This window comes from Bos mutus, chromosome 12, assembly GCF_027580195.1.
Source record: "Bos mutus isolate GX-2022 chromosome 12, NWIPB_WYAK_1.1, whole genome shotgun sequence".
NCBI classification, from domain to species: Eukaryota; Metazoa; Chordata; class Mammalia; order Artiodactyla; family Bovidae; genus Bos; species Bos mutus.
Window position 1 is genome coordinate 15633870 of NC_091628.1, and position 20696 is coordinate 15654565.

The 20696-nt window shown below is 48.3% G+C and overlaps 1 protein-coding gene across 1 annotated transcript in view; it reads right to left on the bottom strand.

Moving 5' to 3' along the window:
* Positions 1 to 20187, bottom strand: part of ERICH6B (glutamate rich 6B) — a 60194-nt gene extending 40007 nt beyond the window's left edge. The window contains exon 1 of the mRNA XM_005896755.2: positions 19825 to 20187. Within this exon, the coding sequence (XP_005896817.2) occupies positions 19825 to 20155 (331 nt within the window). The 5' untranslated portion in view covers positions 20156 to 20187. The remainder of the gene's footprint in view (positions 1 to 19824) is intronic.
* Between the last annotated feature and the right edge of the window lie 509 nt (positions 20188 to 20696).

Sequence of the window (20696 nt, forward strand, 5' to 3'; positions counted from 1 at the left end):
TGTTTGCTGGGCAGGGCAGATCCCCACATTCTAAACCAGGGCACGGAGGAGAGAAGCAGTAGGCGACTGCCCCCGGGCCGGCTCGGAGAACTGGGCACAGGGTGAAACTCGGGCCTGTTGTCTGCTCCTCCACCCTGCCTGTAGGAGCTGCTGCCGGGAGCTTGTGAGAAACGCGGACCCTCAGGCCCCTGGACTCAGGGTCTCCGTTTTAACACAAGGCCTGGGTGAATGCTCTGCACATGAAGGTCTGAGCAGCACTAGCCTACCCTGGCTCTCTCCTCTCTGGAAATGGAATAAGATCCAGAAGATTCTAGAGTGAGAAAGAGTTTGTTTGATAAGCCTCCTGTGCAGGTAACCCTGCTCCTCCCTGCCCCCATCCCAGCAATTCACCATCCCTCCGTTGTTTCTATTCAATAAAAGGATGTGTGCATGCTAAGTCACTTCAGTTGTGTCCCACTCTTTGCGATCGCATGGACTGTAGCCCGCCAGGCTCCTCTGTTCACGGGATTCTCCAGGTTGGAATACCGGAGTGGGTTGCCACGCCTGCCTCCAAACCATAGACTAGGTCTGGTTAATTGTAGGACTTTGGTGGAGCAATGTGTACAAGTTAGGATTCTGCCACCAAAACCCAACCTGCTCCCCCGTCCTTCTCCCTTAGAGGATTCAGCTGTCCCCTCCTTTAATAAAAACGGAATCAGGCTCTAAGGGTACCATTTGAGGGCTCTAATTCATTCCCTGCCAAAGTGCCATGGAATGAGTCTGTCTGGAAGGACCCATGCATCCCAGTTAAGCCCTGCTGCCCAGACTTCAGAGAAGCTAGTAATTGACTGGCTGGCCTCTCTTGAAATGTGGGTGTCCCTATACAGACCTTGGGTAGAGAGAGATGGACTTCTGGGCTGTTCCCAGGCCATTCTTTCTCACCTCCAAGACCCTCTTTCTATCTCCCCTTTTCAGTTAAGGGCAGGGAAGCACATCCAGGTTCGTGGACTGTGTGCCCAGCACTTCCCTCGATTTTCTCTAGGACTCAGCACTGGCCAGACCAGCAAGGCACCCGCTCACCCGGGGGGCACCATTCCCAGACACTCCACAGGGAGCAGGAATCTTTGGTTAGGTTCTGTGGGACTCACCGTTTTCTGCCATTTGGGGTTCTTCACTGGGAACAAAGGCTAAAAACAAATAGGAAAAATGATTAATAGGAGGTGGAATGGTGAACTCTTCACCCTTAAATGTCTGGAGAGACCAGGGTGGAGACTGCATATTCTAGGATAAGAGGCTCCTGTGATTTTCAGCAGTTGGAGCCGTAGCTTATGCTCAGCACACATCGAGTCCCCTCCACTGGTTCATGGTTCGTCTTTTCCACTAGAGTTTACGTTCTGAGAGGGTAGGATAGCTTTGTCCATATGAAGATGGACATACCACTGCTGAGTACACAGTACGGTACACAATAAATATAATTTCATACACAGAAGATGTCATGGAACAAATTGAGTATGGGTAATCCATTATCATCCTTTCTAACTCTAGTGGTAAATAGTATTCCCTCCCCTTTCAAAACTCAATTTTAACTCACGATTAAAAGCATTTTACCCTTTGGTGAACTTTCTTCCCTGAGCCTTGACATCAAGGTCTAGAAATAAGGCTTTGGCCCACTGACCTTAATGAAGGCTGCCCTAGTCTAAAATGATCACACGAGGACTCTCTTTGGCCTGGGGCATGCTAATTCTGTGCTTCTCACCATCTCATAGATGGACCTGAAGCTTCCACTAGTCATTTAAAATCATCGTAAAATTATAAAGTTAAAATGATACCTTGTGACTCAGACTTGAAGGTGGCCAGCGTCGTTGTTGATTCTTCCTCTCTTAGAGATCTTGATTTTGAAAGTACTGTTAAAAGACAGACGATGATGGCCATTGACAGTTTTAACCTTACTCTTTTCAGTGGGTTCGTATTGGACAGTTAGGGTCTGAGGTTCTTTCTTGGCACCCAAAGTTGATCCACAGAGGAGAAAACTTGGGTTGGAGGCCCCTGCTGGGGTATACTGCATGCTTCCTCTGCCCAATTCCTCCTTTTAGCTTTGCTGACTTACTCTGGGGCTGCAGTAAACAGTGGCTGGGAAATGCAGGCCCTCTTCTTGTCTGGTCAGTTAGGGTCCCCAGGACAGAGCGGATGGCTGGGGAGACCTGAGGGATATTTCTCCTTCTATAGGAACCACAGAGCCAAGTGGCTTCCAGGCCATGTAGGCTTATAACGGGGTGCACCTGTCGCTGCAGGAAGTACGTGTCTCTGGTGTTCTGTGGTCAAGAGCTCCCAGAGAGGACTAGAATGAGGGCCAATGGGGAGGCCCTGGGGCCTGGTTAGTACAGATGAGTTATGTCACGAGAGGCTACTGTAGTTTTTGAGAACTTTCTTAAAGTTCTTGGTTGAAAGTGAAAGTGTTAGTTGCTTGGTCATGTCTGACCGCAACCCCATGAACTGTAGCCTGCTAGGTTCCTCTGTCCATGGGATTTCCCAGGCAAGACTACTGGAGTGGATTGCCATTCCCTTCTCCAGGGGATCTTCCTGACTCAGGGATCAAACTCTGGTCTCCCGCATTGCAGGCAGATTCATTACCATTTGAGCCAATGTTTTCTAGAATTTTGTGATCCCTGCTCTCTCTCACACACATACCCACACACCCACACACCACACACACACACACACACACACACCACACAAACACCACACACACCATTCCATTCCTAATAGGGAGGAGCAGGCCCATGATACGAAAGCCGAGGCAAGCTGCACCCACCTCTGCTTCCCTGCTCATGGGAGCATTAGGATTTGAGCCCTTTCTGTGGACATGGATCTTGTCTATGGAGGCAAAGCCTCCCTGAAGAGGGCAGGATCCATGCTGCCAGCCTGTCAGCTAAGACTGAGTCCTCCATAGACAGAGAGCTCTCTGACTACTGAAAAGTGAAAGTGAAATCGTTCAGTTGTGTCTAACTCTCTGCGACCCCATGGACTGTAGCCCACCAGGCTCCTCCGTCCAGGGGATTCTCCAAGAGTACTGGAGTGGGTTGCCATTTCCTTCTCCAGAGGATCTTTCCGACCCAGGGATCGAACCCGGGTCTCCCGCATTGTAGGCAGACGCTTTACCGTCTGAGCCGCCAGGGAAGTAGTTCTCTGACTACTAAGAACATGCATTCTACCGCGCATGGCTCCGGCTGTCGGGACCCATTTCCTTTTCTTAACCAGTTTTCCTCAAGCTGCCTTGTTCTAGCCCTTCTGTGCAGGTGGGTAGGCCAGGTCTCGTTTTCTCGTTTTGTGTGGCAGCTCATCAGATATTCGAAGGCGCTTATTCTGTCTCAGACTCACGTGTCTTCCAGACTTAACGGCCTCGTTTGCTTCAGCAGTTCTCTGTGGCGATGTTACCCCCAGGCCGGCCTCATACCAGCTTCTCCTCTGAGTCCCAGCTGGTCCACTTCTGGCCCCCATGGAGGGTGGAATGCTTCTAGTGAGCAGCGCCCTGGGCTGCTCTTGTGCAGGCTGGAGCAGGACTCATCTCCCTCTACATACCCTTGTAGTTGTTTCTGCTTATATCAACCTTCTGGCCGTCACATCAGTCATCCTGTTGACTTATGGAGCCTGTGGTTGAGTAAATCTAGAGCAGACAGGGCTCCCCCGCCTTGTCCTTCTCCTTCCTGTATTTGTGGGCCTACAAGCAGGGTCTAATCTAAAGGAGCATTCTATTTTATTTAGCCAGTCCTGATCCAGTGTTTCTGGCTGTCAAGATCTTTCAGAATCTGATCACATTATCATCATGACTCAACCGCTTCCAGTCGTGTACAGATATCAGTATTCCTCCTATATCTGTATCTGAGTCTATGATAAAATATTGTGCTGGACGGAGCCCCGTGGCCCCCAACTGGAAAACGGATGGACTCGATCCTTAAACAGACTCTTTGGATGCTTATTCCACAGTGCTCATGCTGTTGTGATCATGATGCTCCCACCTTGTGTTTGTCTACCTTGTCTATAGGAACATCAGGAAGGCTCTGAAAATGAAACATGTTTTGGAACTCAGGCCTCCTGCTTTACCACAGCTCCTGATTTAATGACCTTGTCAAAAAGTGACTTAAGAGCCAGCATCACTCGATCTGTTCTTTTTTCTTAAAGTATTTGTTTATTTATGGCCGCACGGTGTCTTTGTTGCTACACGGGCTTTGCTCTAGTCTCGGCTGGTGTGGGCCGCACTTCGTGGCCGCATGTGGGCTGCTCACGGCGGTGGCTTCTCTTGTTGCAGAGCACAGGCTCTAGGCGGGCAGGCTTCAGTAGCTGTGGCTCATGGACTTCATTGCCCCTCAGCATGTTGGGTCTTCCCGGACCAGGGATGGAACCTGTGTCCCCTGCATTGGCAGGCAGATTATTAAGCACTGGATCACCAGGGAAGTACTTGATCGGTTCTTAACGATCCTGTGCTGGCTCCTCCTGGTCATTTTGCTCTCGATATTTGGCCCAGGTTGATCATAGCTGTTTTCCATGTGTACGAACGTCTGCATACAGCTCCTTGCCTACCAAGACCGTCTCTTGAGGGAAGGGTGCACCCTCTCATCATCATGATCGGGAGTCTGGTGAGGACTCAACAGCAGTTTCACAAGCATGTAACAAATATTTATAGGTGCTTATTGTGTGTGTGTGTACAGGGGGGCACCAAGTTTTGAGGATTTCTACCAGCGGGGATATAATGCTCTGTGTTAGAATTTCTGGTATACTTTGTTTATGACCCTGCTCTGTGCTTGGCGGTGTAGACACCTGGGGCCATAAATAGTCATTCTGGTCCTCCTCCAGCCTGCTTCATCACCCAAGCCATGAGGCATTTCTGGTGCCTTTAGCATTTCTTCCGTGTCAGACCTGCCACTCTCTGTAGTAATAGGTTTCAAGGATTTATTTATCTGGGTGTTATACCTCCATGTTTGTTTCAAAGTGCTGTTTATAGAGTCCATGTAAAATGCTGTCTCTGGTGTCTGGGGTTGAATTTGTTGTTCAGTCACTAAGTCCTGTCTGACTCTGTGACCCTGGGACTGTAGCATTGCCAGGCTCCTCTGTCCTCCACTATCTCCCAGAGGTTTCTCAGATTCATGTCCACTGAGTCAGTGATGCCATCCAACTGTCTCATCCTCTGCTGCCCCCTTCTCCTTTCTGAGTCTTTCCCAGCATCAAAGTTTTTTCCAATGAGTCAGCTCTTCTCATGAGTTGGCCAAAGGATTGGAGCTTCAGCTTCAGCATCAGTCCTTCCCATGAATATTCAGGGTTGGTTTCCTATAGGATTGACTGGTTTGATCTTCTTGCTGTCCAGGGGACTCTCAAGAGTCTTCTCCAACACCACAATTTGAAAGCATCAATTCTTCAGTGCTCAGCCTTCTTTATCCAAATCTCACATCCGTACGTGACTACTGGAAAAACCATAGCTTTGACTATACAGACCTATATTGGAAAAATGATGTCTCTGCTTTTTAATATGCTGTCTAGGTTTGTCACAGTTTTCCTTCCAAGGAGCAAGTGTCTTTTAATTTCAGGCTGTAGTCACTGCCTGCAGTGATTTTGGAGCCCAAGAAAATAAAGTCTGTCACTATTTCCATTGTCTCACCATCTATTTGCTATGAAGTGATGGGACTGGATGCCATGACCTTAGTTTTTTGAATGGTGAGTTTCAACTCCATGGAGAGTATGGGGTGAATAGTCCCATAATAAAAAGAGGCTTTAAAAGTGGGAATCTATCACCCATGAAATCCATTCTGCCTTAGAGCTTCGCTGGTTCTCCAGCACTCTTGTGCTGAGTATCCTCTGGGGATGTAGTTAAGGATGCAGGCAGGGATTGTTAGGAAAGCCTGGGAATCTGCATCTTTACAGGCAGCGGGTGCTGGGGATGCCCAGTCCTGGACCCTGAGCACCATCACCACCAACACTCACCTCCGCTCACCCCTGGGGATCCTCTGCCCCCGACAAAACCAGCACTTTGAGTTGCTTTAGCCTCAATTGTGTTTCTCCAACTAGTGGATGGGCGGCTTTTGCCCTGGGCCAATCAGATTTTTTTTTTGCATCTGCCATGCTCAGGAACCCTTAGTATCCTGTCCTCCAGCTGCAGGGGGACTGGCTTTTCTTCATGGCGGGGGTACGTCCCCATCACACACGGAGCATCTTCCCTGTGTCACTCTCCTCCACCTTCTCCTAACTAGATTTGACCTCCTGTTTGGAGCTCCATACTTCTGGGGTTCCCCTTGCACCCCACTCCCCATCGCTTCCTTTTCACTCTTCACTCTTTCAGAGAAGTCTCTTAATGAGCCTCTTTGCTCCATTCCCCTGGCCAGACACAATCATGTAGCTATTGCCAGTAAAATCTGTCCAGTTATTATTTTAACACCCTCCAAAAGATTGATTGTAAACCATGGGCAGAAGGGAAAAGAAAAACCTTCATAAACTTTAGGAAATTGCTGACTTTTCTTTGTGTTCCAATCTCGGCTGTAGCCACCACCCTTCATGTCTCTGTAGGAGCCTGGGGTGTGACCTTGACCCTGGCTTAGAGGCTCAACACTCCACACCGTCGGTCCAGGCCACCAGCATCACAGTATCTGATCAGTAGGTATTGCTGTGGGTGGCCAGACTTGTGCTAAACACTAAACACATGTTGGGGACTTCCTTGGTGGTCCAGTGGTTAAGATGCCACACTTCACTGCAGGGGGCACCCCAGTTCCATCCCTGGTTGGGGAAACTAAGATCCCACACGTCATGCGGTGTCATCACAAAGGAACTCAGTAGTGGAAAGAGACTTGGCTGGAAAACATGCCCCTACAGTCCAAATGCACAGAGCACTTAAAACCTAAATTAGATCCAGACATAACTGGCTCTATAATTAAGCCTGGAGACCAAAAGGATCGTGAATGAATATGGCAAATGAAACATTGATTTCCAGAGGGCCTCCCTCTGAAGGAAGGTGCCCCGTGGAGTGAACAGGCTCTGGTGCCCCCCCTCCCCCACCTCAGCCTCCCTCTGTCTCCTTTTCCTATCCCACCTCCTTTCAAGCTTAGCATTGGCACTTTACAGGCGATTACCCAGTAAATGACTTCCAGAATCCTGCTTATGAATATTTAGATAAGTGCTCAGATTTTTTTTCCCAGCCATCACGCTTACTGACTCTGAAATGGTTCCAGTTTTCAGGGCTCCATCAGAGCACAAACCCTGACACAAACCCCACATGCACCGACTTAGCCTGTAAAATCCTCCCCATCGTGTGCTGGCAGCCAGCACCCTGGAACTCCTGGCTCGTGTGGGCTTGCCTCCGCTGCCCCTTCTCCCTCATAGGGTTTCTGGCTCCTAATTTCATTTAAGCCACATTTGAACTACAAAATCGAGCAGGCACGGATGGGGGCAGGGAAGTGAGGTGCCGGTCAGGAATCTAATTCACTGCTGCCATGACTACAGATGTGAAACTAATGTGTGAATCTGTGATGGATCAATCTCACTAAGGCTGGGTTTAAATTATTAATCATGGCGAGAGAAGATGCCGTTCAGGGGTGCGTTCCCAGGATCCTAGGGCAAAGGGCCTTTGGGCTTAACTGGGCTGAGAATTAAGATCCTCAGTGCAATCTTGCCAAACTGTCTCTTGCTGCTGCTGCTGCTGCTGCTAAGTCGCTTCAGTCGTGCTGTCTCTTGAGTGTCTCCTAATTGTGGCCACACAAATTCCTGCTATGGATAGTCTTGGCTCGTTCTGAACCAGGGCTGGCTTTGACCGCACGCTCGGATGGAGGTTCTGGGGTGGGTCCCAGTCCTCTCACCACGTGATTATTTAGAGATGGGCTCTGTCCCCGGGAACCGGCCTGTAATTTGGGAAGGAAATGGCCTGTGTCCCCGCGGGAAACAGGGCCTGTGTTCATGTGGAACGAGAACAGGAAAACTAATGAAGAGGGGGAGATGGGAGAAGGTGTTTGTCTTAGCACTCTGCTGATGCTCTTTCTCTGAGGGGGGTCTAGGATGAAGGGAAGCGGGGGGTCACAGGGACAGGATGGCCCAGGAAGCAGTATGCATCATCAATCTGACGGGTGATGCTCCAGCCTCGATGTTCCACCTCCATGGGACACCCTCGAGGCCACATCTCCCCAGCACCCCCGGAGCCTGGCCTCGAGGTGGATGTGGGGTGCGGGGTCCCTTACCCATCTTGCTTTCATAAATCCACTCCGTCTGTGTACTCTGGTCCTGGGAGGGCAGAAACTCTCCCTCGTGCTTCACAAATGATGTAGATGGCATCGTGTCCTCGAGAAGAGGCCTGCTGCTGGCAGATTCAGGGGATGGGAGAAGGGACAGTGAAGAAGGTGGTTACCTGAGGGATGCCAGCCACAGACAGTCCACCTCCAGGCAGGGGCCGGGTTAGAAGCCCCACCGCTGCTGCCTGCGGGGAGGTTGGGGTGGCAATGGCTGCTCCCTGGCCTGCGCAGGGTTCCACCCATTCCAGGACCATCACAGGGGAATGGAAAATAGCCCTGTGGGCCATTCTGGGTGCCAGCTGCTGCTTCACTTAGAATGAAAGGGTCTGCAGACGCCTTCAAAGGCCAGCAGACCAGGCTTCCATAACAGACAGTCCAGCCTTCCAGAACATTCTCTGCCCCTGCCAGCTCACCACCCTGCTCATTCCAGTCGCCCTTCCCGCCTCATGGCTGCCTCAGGCAGACCAGAGCAGCACTTCAGGTCAAGCACTGGGGTCTGTGCCTGCCAGTACACCTTCTGCACACACCATTTTCAGGGAAGGTTTTGCAGGGCCCGAGGACAGGCCCTCAGGTGTGAGGCGCAGACCCTGCTGCCGGGGAGCTCGGGATCAAAAAGGGGCCCCAGCATCCTGCCCTGCACCGTGCCCTTCCTCAGGAATCTCTGCTGAGTAGACAGGAAACCACGTCAGAGGGATGAGAGGGGCTTTTGGCCCTGAAGTCATGTCATGTCGACTGGTCCCATTGGCAGAGACAGGCGTGAGGGAAATGCCCAGCTGATAAGGGGGGCGGTGACTACGGACGGTAGAAAGAAAGTAGACTTTGGGGTCGGCTGGTCTGAGTTGGAGTCTTGGCTCTTTGGAGTAGAGTGGCGTAACCTTGGGTAAGCCCCTTGACTTCTCCATGCCTTGGTTTCCACACTTTTTTTTTTTTTAATTGGAGGATAATTGCTTTACTATGCTGTGTTGGTTTCTGCCGTCCAACATCATGACTCAGACAGAAGGATATATATATCGTCTCCCTCTTGAACTTCCCCCAACCCCACCCAACCCCTCCCGCTAGACAGTCACAGAGTGCCAGGCAGGGCTCCTTGTGTTACAGGGCAGCTTCCCACATGGTAACCGAATGGTAAAAACCATAATTCAAAAAGATGCCCATACTCCAGTGCTCTGCACCTTTTAGAGAATACTTCCCCCCTGCACCAGATCTCCATAAGTGAGGACAAAATGAGAGTGGGCAGTGTTGGCTCTTAGAGGCAGTGCTGTTTTTAGAGGCAAAGTAAGAAGTTCAGTGGCCCTTCACAAGATGGGCTGGTTCCCTGTGGGGCTCAGGGTGCCCTGATGCAGGGAAGTCCCCACAGGAATGCCGTTCTCCCTTCAGCGTCTGCGGGCGTTAAGGGCAGATCTGTGCCACCTCCCGGGGCCCGGGGGTGGGCCTGTGCTGGCCCGCAGGGCCGGGCAGAGTGGCTGTGTTCTCAGGGTGTGCTACTGGGCAGGGGCCCCAGGGCAAGCGGCAAGATGCACAGGTTTCAGTCAAGTGACCACAGAGGTCGAGAACTAGTGGAGAAGGGCGAGCTTTTCCAGCAGGTGTCAAGTCTTGCCCTGCTCTGGGCCTCAAGGCCGCATCAGGGGACTCCTCTGAATTCAGTGTCTTATCCTGCTGGTGGGATGTTGCTGGGATTCAAGGAGATAACACAAGTCCCTGTGGACAGACCTTGAGAAGTCAAAGCGGCCAGCTGACCAGCACTAGGATTGCGCTTGAGGTCACAGAGGGCCGCTCTGGTCATGCTCATTCTCATGCACACTTGCCCTCCCTGCCACGCCTGCCCAGGGCTGGGACGATGCAGGGTCCTCTGGGGTGCCTGCCAGGGCTCTGCTGTGACTTCAGCACCTGGGAAACCAGACTGCGTTGCCAAACACCAGCGCCCTGCTTTATCAGCAATGCAGGGGTGCAGGACGGGGTCCCTGGTCCTAGATTCCACCATGTCCGCTCCTGCAGCTGCCTCACAGCGGGGACGGGGCCTGGTGTGTGCCCGGGCACCTTCACAGCAGGCGTGCAGAAGTGCGTGGGCTGGGGGCCAGTGCTTTCCTGCTTACGAGGAACCCAGGAAACACTTGACCTGAGTCTGTGCCCCCTCCCCGCTGACCTTAGCAAACACACACCCATGGGACACTTCTTGCCCAAAGGGGTTTGTGGAGATTTTGATCTCTCAGCAGCCTTGGGTGAGGAAAATCCAGGGCCTCTCTGAGCACCCCAGGCTCAGCCTTGGACCCTGGGGAGCCAAACTGAACTGCCTGGGGGCAGACCCAGGGGAGGCCTGGGGCTCCCCGCCGGGCCGGGGAACAGAAGCAGCAATACGGCTGAAAGACTGGACGGGTGCTTGTGCTGGGAACAAAGCTGACCAGGAATCCTGCTCCTCGTTCTACACGTGTTAAGTTTTCTATGAGCGGCTCTTGGGGAGCAGAATGAAGGCTAACAGTGACACACAGCCCTTACTGCACCTACCCGGGTGGTAACCACGGCTCCACTGCACCCCCATGAGTTCAGTTCAGTTCAGTCGCTCAGTCGTGTCAAACTCTTTGCGACCCCATGAACTGCAGCATGCCAGGCCTCCCTGTTCATCACCAACTCCCAGAGTCCCCCCAAACCCATGTCCATTGAGTTGGTGATGCCATCCAACCATCTTATCCTCTGTCATCCCCTTCTCCTCCTGCCCTCAATCTTTCCCAGCACCAGGGTCTTTTCCAATGAGTCAGCTCTTTGCATCAGGTGGCCAAAGTATTGGAGTTTCAGCTTCAGCATCCGTCCTTCCAGTGAACACCCAGGACTGATCTCCCTTAGGATGGACTGGTTGGATCTGCTTGCAGTCCAAGGGACTCTCAGGAGTCTTTTTCAACACCACAGTTCAGAAGCATCAATTCTTCAGCACTCAGCTTTCTTTATAGTCCAACTCTCACATCCATACATGACCACTGGAAAGACCATAGGCTTGACTAGACGGACCTTTGTTGGCAAAGTAATGTCTCTGCTTTTCAATATGCTATCTAGGTTGGTCATAACTTTCCTTCCAAGGAGTAAGCGTCTTTTAATTTCATGGCTGCAATCACCATCTGCAGTGATTTTGGAGCCCAGAAGAATAAAGTCATCCACTGTTTCCCCATCTATTTGCCATGAAGTGATGGGACCGGATGTGATGATCTTAGTTTTCTGAATGTTGAAGTACTTGTTTAATCCTCACCACAGCCCCACCCCAGGTTGCACAATGGTAAAGAATCTGCCTGCCAATGCAGGTAGACCTAGGAGACTCAGGTTCCATCTCTGGGTCAGGAAGATCCCCTGGAGGAGGAAATGGCAACCCACTCCAGTATTCTTGCATAGGAAATCCCCTGGACAGAGGATCCCTGGCATCCCAGGCTGCAGTCTGTGAGGTCACAAAGATTCGGACACAACTGAGTGTGTGCGCACACACACACAAATACACACAGCCCTGGGGAAGCAGAAACTCTTCCTGTCCCCATTTTACAGATGGGAACACCAAGGCAGAAGATGAAGCGGCTGCCCCACAGCACACAGCTGGCTGGGTGGAGCAGCTGAGATCCACGTCCAGGCAGCCTGGCTCTGGGTCCCTGTTCTCCATCACAGCCTGACCAGTCACTTCATCGTCAGGCCCCTTCAGCATCACGTTGCTTGCTTCTGTGAGTGTCAGTGACTGAAGTGGAGGGGATTCCGGAAAGCACTCCCTCTGTGGATTGGCGTAGTGGGGTGGTCCTGGCAGATGCTGAGCCTCTGAAAGCACGAAGCATGATACAGAGGGGCTGGTGGAGGGTGGGAGTGGGGAGCTGACCTCACCAGGTGGAGGGGGTGCCCCTGTACGGAGCCCCGGGTCCTCAAGTTATGGCCTATGTCTTCCCTGCACAGTAGAGCAGGTTTCATTCCTGCTTCTCAGTGTAACCCAGCCAGCCTCGCGCTTTCTTTGTATCTAGTGTCCACCCACTTCCCCTCTGGAGGTCAGTGACCGCCTTCCCCTAGTCATCCTTTGGGGCGGATGTAGGGGATGAAGACTGTGAACCAGAGCTCGCGTGTCCCCTGCCCCACAGGGGTGTCTACAGAGTGGAGCACACAGAGGCTTCTGTCCACGGCTCTCGCAGTGACCATCTAGCGTGGGTCAAGCCCTGTAGCAGGAGTTCCACGAATACTCACTGCACGATCATTTGGAGCTTGGAATATGCCTGAGCAAGGAGGATAGCAACTTCCTTGTGGCGTTCACACACCTCTTCACTACTGAACGATGCCCAGGGCCCTTGGCCGTCTTTCCCCACACTAACCTCCTTTCTAGACTCAGCTGGCCCCTGCTCTTTCCATAGTTCTGGGTGCCCAGGGCTCTGGATCCCGGGGCTCCTCTCTCAGCTTGTGAGTGGCTTGAATGGCAAAGGGGAATAATCTTGGGCGATCCTTTGTGTGTGACTTCTAGGAGACCGCCCCTGAACCCCTCCTTCTCGGAGGTCCTGCTCCCTGCACCCCTACCCACTCTCACCCCTGCTCCCAGTCTTTGGGACTGCAAAGGCTACGAAGCATCAGCCCTCAGCATGAATTTTCACCCTGATTTATCAGAAAAAAACCCCAAAAACACCAAAAAATTTTTACCTTGCTCTAAGACCAGGCAGGGTTTGTGAAGAATGAGCCTTGAAGTCTGTTGGAAAAAATAAAAGAAAGACAATGTTAGGGAAAAAAAGGAAACTTTCTTTCTGTTAAAAAACCTGTCATTAATTATGTGATGCTGGGTTTGAGGTGGAGAAGCCCTGATTTACAGAATTTTTCTATTTTTGCCTTTTTTTTTTTATGGTGTTCTCTTTCTTAATCGTTTCCTTTAGAAATTATGAGGTTAAAAATTTTATAAAATTAGAACTCAAGAAGGTAATTTTCATGAAATTGTGGATTTGGGACATTCAAGTTTGCTTTGTTAATCTTTCGGGTTATCATAGAGTCCCTCCTCTGTCACAGGATGAAGGATATTTTTTTCCATACAGGAAAGAGGGCTGAGGTTCAGAGGACATAAATATTTTAAAAAATGATATTTAATTTTACAAGTTCTATTTGTGTCATTTAATCACCTGACTAGTGGGTTTGAATGATATGACATCAAGAATTTCAGCTACAATTGGGATAAAATAGAGCATCAGTTCTAGTAATAGAGGATGGCCCAGTGGAAGTGTAAAGAAATCAGAATCAGAAAACTTGAATGAGAAACTTAAATGTTCAACACTTATCCATAGTTCACCCATGAGATAGACTATTACTGAGGAATATTACTTGGCTATTAAAATGATGTCTACAGGGACTTCCCTGGTGGGCCAGTGGTTAAGAGCCCCCCTTCTAGTGCAGGGGGTGTGAGTTTGATCCCTGGTCGGGGGGCTAAGATCCCATCCCGCCCGCATAACTAGAGAAGACTGCCTCCACAGTGGAAGATCCTGCATGACACAATCGAGACCTGACACAGCCAAAATAAATAACAATAATAAATCAATACTAAAAAATAAAATGATGGCTACAAACACTAAGCAATATGGGCAAAGGTGAAGGTCACAGGACTAAGTAACAAAAGTAAAATACAAGCTTGTATATACAGCGTATTTGAAATGGTAAAATCAAGACAAAACAAGGACCACCACCACCAGCAAGCAAAAGATGAGAGCAGGAGGGACAGAATAAAAATTGCTGAAATGTGAATCAGCCTTATTTATATTCGGATGTTGGTAGGTTGGTGTCTTCCTACTTTTCACATTTCCCACAAGAAAAGGAACAGAAGTAGATTTTGCTTCATTTTATGTTACTCCTCTAGAATTAAAATATGCATATAATTTATTAAAAAGCAGAAACAAAGGACGAAAGGAGGGAAGGAAGGAGAAAAAGAGAAGCGATTAGAAGAGAAAGAGAAGGCCTGGGAGCGTCTCCTGACTCTTAGTTATTTTCCATGACCTTGAAGAAGTCACATACCCTCTCTCAGACGCCAGGATCCTCATTTGTAAAGGGAGGAGGGTGGTAAAGAGTGACTGAAGACCTGACGGAAACAGAGACTGAAATGAACACTATACACCCTATGTCGCTGGACTCTATTCCTAACCTTCAGGACAAGACAGCTGTAGAAGATGATGCTGTTTGTATGGGAGCAGTGTGGAGGCTGGGGGAACTGGGGACCCAGCATCTCTCCCCAGTAGTGGCCGACTCAAGGCACCCTGATTGGGAAGCTCTAGCTTATTTGTGAACTTTGCTGCTTGACAAGTTGTCTGTCTCCCCTGTCTCTGCCTTATCAGTGTATCACAAGCCTTTCTTTTTAAATACACAGAATTGCTAGGTTCCCCATTTAGATATGGTCCCTGGGATGCCAACTCTCACCTGGAAACAGCAACCAAATTATAGCTTTTAAGTCAAAGAGCATTCAGAGCCGCCAAAGAAGAGCTAGCAAGAGGCAAGAAAATCAAATCCTGTGGATTGTGTGTCTCAAAATGTCATTAAGTAGAAACATTATGAATCAGTATACTGTGACATCTCTACAGCATCATTTGCCACAGAGCAGAGTTCATCTTTAGGAAGGTCTTCCCAGGTGGCACTAGTGGTAAACAACCCGCCCGCCGACGCAGGAGATGTGAGAGACTCAGGGTCCATCCCAAGGTCGGGAAGATCCCCTGGAGGAGGGCATGGCAACCCACTCCAGTATTCTTGCCTGGAGAATCCCAGGGACAGAGGAGCATATCATAGGAAGGTCTTAGGTTCTAATTGAACAAAAGGGACCACGTTGTGCGGTGGTTTCCCGTTCTATGACAGCACGTCAGAAATGCAGATTGTATTTCTTCCTTCTAGAACCTTCCTGCACCTTGTGAGATCAGACATGCCTTTTTGCACCGGGCAATTGTGTGGTGTGGGAGTGCTTTCAAAGCATTTTCAGAATGAAAATGAAAGAACATTGCCACAGTCACAGGGTATTTCTTCACACGGCAAAAGTGAAACCTGGAACAGGTAATCCACATGCCCAAGGTCCAAGGCCCACCCTTGTGCTGGATCTTCTAACTCTGACACCCCCGGGTTCACACCCATGCTTCACAACAATGATTTGGAACCTCCCAGTTCAAATCCGGGGAGATCTGTCACACGTGACCATTGATTATTCAGTAACAGTTGATGCTGCATTGATATCATCCAATTTTATTGGATTTTCTCACAAACCATGGAGAAAATCATCCCTTTAAAGAAGAGAGGGGATGGGGGTCATTGGTCTGACACTACACTGATTGGTCCAGGGCAATCAAAGTCTATGAAATTGACCTGCCTGCAGAGTAGTTGGGTGGGGGCATAGATCCCTCCCACACCCTAGTTCATTGCATCTTCTCTTGTCTTTCTGTTATGTCCATTTTACAAAAGAGAGCAATGTGGCCAGGGGATGTTACCTACCCATCACAAGTCAGGGGTAAAGGGGAATGATACTATATTATAATAATAATACCTAATACTTACATAGGTTATATGCTTAAAATGCTATATGCCTGGCATAGCTCATAATGCTTTACATAATTTAACCCCTTTAATCTTCACATAAGGTAGGTCTAGTGTTATCCCTACGGGCCTTCCTGGTAGCTCAGCTGGTAAAGAATCTGCCTGCAATGCAGGAGACCCTGGTTGAATCCCTGGGTCACGAAGATCCCCTGGAGAAGGGATAGGCTACCCACTGCAGTGTTCTTGGGCTTTCCTGGTAGCTCAGATGGTAAAGAATTCACCTACAGTGTGGTAGACCTGGGTTGGGAATATCCCCTGGAGAAGGGATAGGCTACCTACTCCAGTATTCTTGCCTGGAGAATTCCATGGACAGAGGAGCCTGGTGGGCTATAATCCTTGGGTTCACAAAGAGTTGGACATGACTGAGCAACTTTCAGTGTATACCTAATTTACAGCTAAGAAAACTAAGAGCAGTTAAGTGACTTGCCCCAACCCATGCAAGATAAATGGGAGAGAACTGGTGTTCACACCTATGTAGTCAAGCTCTTGAGAGAGGAAGAAAAAAGTGTGCTTTGTGACAGGTTCACATCTGCCACCAAATCCATAATTGGCATCAGGCTCCTTCCTCCTCTCCTGATGCTGCGGCAGACATCACTAGTAGATCACGGCACTCTCTCCTTCTGAGGCTAGATGAGGTATCCCAATCCATGTCATGACAGTGCTTCACCACTAACCTCTAATAATCCATCCATTAGCCTGTGATATGGAAGCCTATTTGTCATTGTGGGTTCATTTTATAGACACTGATTAATTCACAATACTGTTTTAAAAATAAATATGAGTGATTGGGATTGATGTATACAAACTACTATATATAAAATAGTTAATTAATAAGGACCTACTGGATAGCACAGTGAACTCAAAACTCTGTAATGGCCTATATGGAAAAGAATCTAAAAAAGAGTAGACATACGTGTATGTATAACTGATTCACTTTGCAGTATACCTGAAATTAACACAACATTGTAAATCAACTATACTCCACCATAAAAATTAAAAATCAAAATGAAAAAAAAAAAAAACAAGGAAAAAATGTGTTTGTGTATGTGTGTGTCTATGTACACACCTGGCTTTGTGAAATGAATGAAATTGAACTTGATCCAATTTGCATTTACTGAACATCTGTTATGAGTCAGGAAAGCACTCTTGTTTTTGAACTGAGGTTCAAAAGAAAGGATAAACAGTTACATCTTTAAGGTATTGGGGAGAAATTCTACATAAAGAAATCTTGATGTAAAGTCTTTTGAAAATTAAAGATCCTCTTGTAAACCGTTTTAACTTAATCTGTTTTGTACAGTCTGGCTTGGTACCCTGAGTTTTCATAGACTAAGACATGCTTGCATGTGCCTTTAAAGGCATTTTAGTATTCTCCTACAGTTTTTTTTTTTTTTTTATTCAGTGCCTCGCCAATATTTGCTAGCATGGCATTTATTTTCAAAGCTTTTGCTTTATACACAGTTCCATTCATTTGACAGCATTCTATTTGTCCTACTCTGGTGGGTAATATATTTGCGAAGGTCCGACACGTAGCGGGGACACATGAAGAATGCTTGATTCATACTGTGCAAAAGAAATGGCTTGAATGCTGTTTTTCAGTATTAGAATTACCCTTGGTACTTGAAGAACAGGGCTGTCAGGATCCTGAGAGGGAGTTCAGTGGTGCAGACACATAGAAGAGAGAATTTCCCAGCGAGAGGAACGACCTCTCCAAGGTACTAACTAAACTGCTGAGGGCAGTACGATGTATTGATAGGGTGAGACATCTGTCATGATTTGATGGATAGGATGTAAAGGTGAAACACCTGTGTGGCTGCCGAACCCACCCAGCTTTTAGGATGTGGGTTGTGCGCAGTCAGATTGGGATTTAAAGATTCAAGCTGCCTGAGATAGTTGCTTGTTCCAGAAAATAGTTCTATTTCTAGGTCAGCATTAAGGTGATGCAGATGACCTGGATGTTTAGCTTTCTGTTTCTGGTTGGATATGGCCATGCAGTCATAACATCAAGGGAAGACACTGTGTGGCCTGTGAATAAATGCATGTTACCCACCTGGAGCAATAGCACAAGAAGACCACCGCCAAATGACAAAACCCAACTTAAGGAAAAGTTGCCAACTGCAGAAACAGTATGGGGAAAACGTGAGCCTTAGGATAACAGAAATCACTCCAAAGTTAAATACCCACCAGCAGGGTAAGATGATGCCTTCCAGGGTCTGAATGGGCACCCAGGGAACCATCCTAGTTTTTGTTGACTTGGTAACACATTATGGAAATGTGTTCTAGAAAATAAGTAGAGCTTATTAATAAAATTTAGCTATAAGGATATTTATCAACATGCTATTTTAAAAGGTAACAGAAAACAGAAGCAATAAATGATTAATAATAGGAAACCAATTAAAAATATTATGGTTTGGGGAAGTTCCTGGCAGTCCAGTGGTCAGGATTCGGTGCTTTCACTGCCAGGGGTGTGGGTTCAGCCCCTGGTCAGGGAACTAAGATCCTCCAAGTCGTACAGTGGGGCCAAAAAAAATTACGGTTTAAAATATAATACAATGTGATGTAGCCATTAAAACGATGTGTAGAAAATTGAAAGTGTGAAATGATACTCCTATAAATATGTAATATATATATGTAATTATGATACAGAAGGGGCTTCCCTGGTAGCTCAGCTGGTAAAGAATCCACTTGCAATGCAGGAGACCCCAGTTTGATTCCTAGGTCGGGAATCCCCTGGAGAAGGGATAGGCTACCCACTCCAGTATTCTTGGGCTTCCCTGGTGGCTCAGATGGTAAAGAATCTGCCTGCAATGCAGGAGACCTGGGTTCAATCCCGCAGCTGGGAAGATCCCCTGGAGGAGGGCATGGCAACCCACTCCAGTATTTTTGTCTGGAGAATCCCTGTGGACAGAGGAGCCTGGGGGGCTACATCCATAGGGTCACAAAGCGAACACAACTGAGCGATTAAGCACAGCACAGCACATGATATAGAAATAAATATGCCTTAAAGGCAGGTTACAAGCACTATACAGTGTCTGGGGAGGACAAAATCAAGGTGCGAAAGTGATTATCGTCTCTGGATGGGAGTGAATTTTTCAGAAATTAAAAAAAAAATTTTTTTTTTGGCTACACAGCGTGTGGCCTCTTAGTTCTCCAACAAGGCATTGAACCCATGGCCCCTGCAGTGGAGGTGTGGAATCTTAGCCAGTGGACCACCGGAGAAGACCCTGAATAAGACTGATTTTTGCTTTTGCTTTTTTCTTTTTACTTGTATACAGTTTCTCAAATGTCCACCATGCACATGTATTACTTGTGCAACAAGGAAAGGAGAAGATACAAATTAGGGGGTGTGTTCTGTTTGGTTTTGCTTTTTATGAACAGAGGCTTCCCGTTGGATCATCAGGTCTCCCTGTCTGCTTGGTAGGCTCAGGGCTTGGGGGCACAGCTATTGAAGTCTTGAGTAGGTTGGTCAAAAATAGAAGGAAAAACACCAATACAGTATACTAACGCATATATATGGAATTTAGAAAGATGGTAACAATAACCCTGTGTATGAGACAGCAAAAGAGACACTGATGTATAGAACAGTCTTATGGACTCTGTGGGAGAGGGAGAGGGTGGGAAGATTTGGGAGAATGGCATTGAAACATGTAAAATATCATGTATGAAACGAGATGCCAGTCCAGGTTCAATGCACGATACTGGATGCTTGGGGCTAGCGCACTGGGACGACCCAGAGGGATGGTATGGGGAGGGAGGAGGGAGGAGGGTTCAGGATGGGGAACACATGTATACCTGTGGTGGATTCATTTTGATATTTGGCAAAACTAATACAATTATGTAAAGTTTAAAAATAAAATAAAATTAAAAAAAAATAAAGTAACTATTGATAAGTAAAAAAAAAAAAAGATTCATGAGGCTGTCGGCATGGTGAGTAGGACTGATCATTTGCTCTTTGGCTGTAACTCAAGCCTGTTCTTTTTTTCCCCAGGCCTTGTGATGAGCTAGAACCACGATCTACGGGATGTCCTCCCCAGATACTCACCTGCTTCCAGAAACTTCTCATACAGAAACATTTTCCCTTCCAGGAGCTCTTTCTTCGGCAGATCCTTATGGCCCCGATAATCCTGTTCATACGGATAATCCTGATACTCATTTCCTTTCAGGTAATTTGTCTCCTCCTCCAGGTACTGTTCTTTCTCTGGAGTCTCATCCTCTTCAGGAAGTAAAAGTCCTTCCGTTAAACTCTGCTCATCTCCCTTAGTACCTTCTTCCTTCGAGGAGAAGGTCTGCGTGTCGTGGTGGAAAGTTGTGGAAGGGTGAGGAAGTGGTGTTCCTGATGGCTCAGGATTTTCAGCAGACATGCTGGGAGTCATTTAGCAGATGAAAGCCTTCTGCAGCAGGCAGTCACTACTGCATCATCCTGGCAACCGAGGAAGGAATAAAAACCCGTTAGTCAGTAATGACCTACTGCAGATCGTGCACTCATTTCATTCAATGGTCTCGGGATGGCCCTTGGAGAGTGTAGATCAGTACCTGGTGGCCCATGAAAAGGCACAGAGAGAGGAGACAGAGGGTTTACCCTCTGGGAGCTGGTTGGAGAGAGCCCACAGCTGAAGGCATCACCTTTGAAATGACATGAAGTCAACCAGGAGGGCTGCAAAGTGAGGGAGTGATTGGTGTTTAGTAGCACCATCATTAGAAGACTTGCTTATTCATTAAGAAATACCATTGCTACAATAACCAGAACACAGACTTGTCTCCCAGGAGTTTCAAATTGGGGAGAAAAACAGACAGTCGGAAACAGATTTCCATACACAGAGTGACAAGCACAGGGGAAGAGGTGCAGGCAGGGCGGTCTGGATACCGTGAGCGGGGCCTTGGTCCGTGGCTGGACGGCTGCCAAGGTCCCTATGG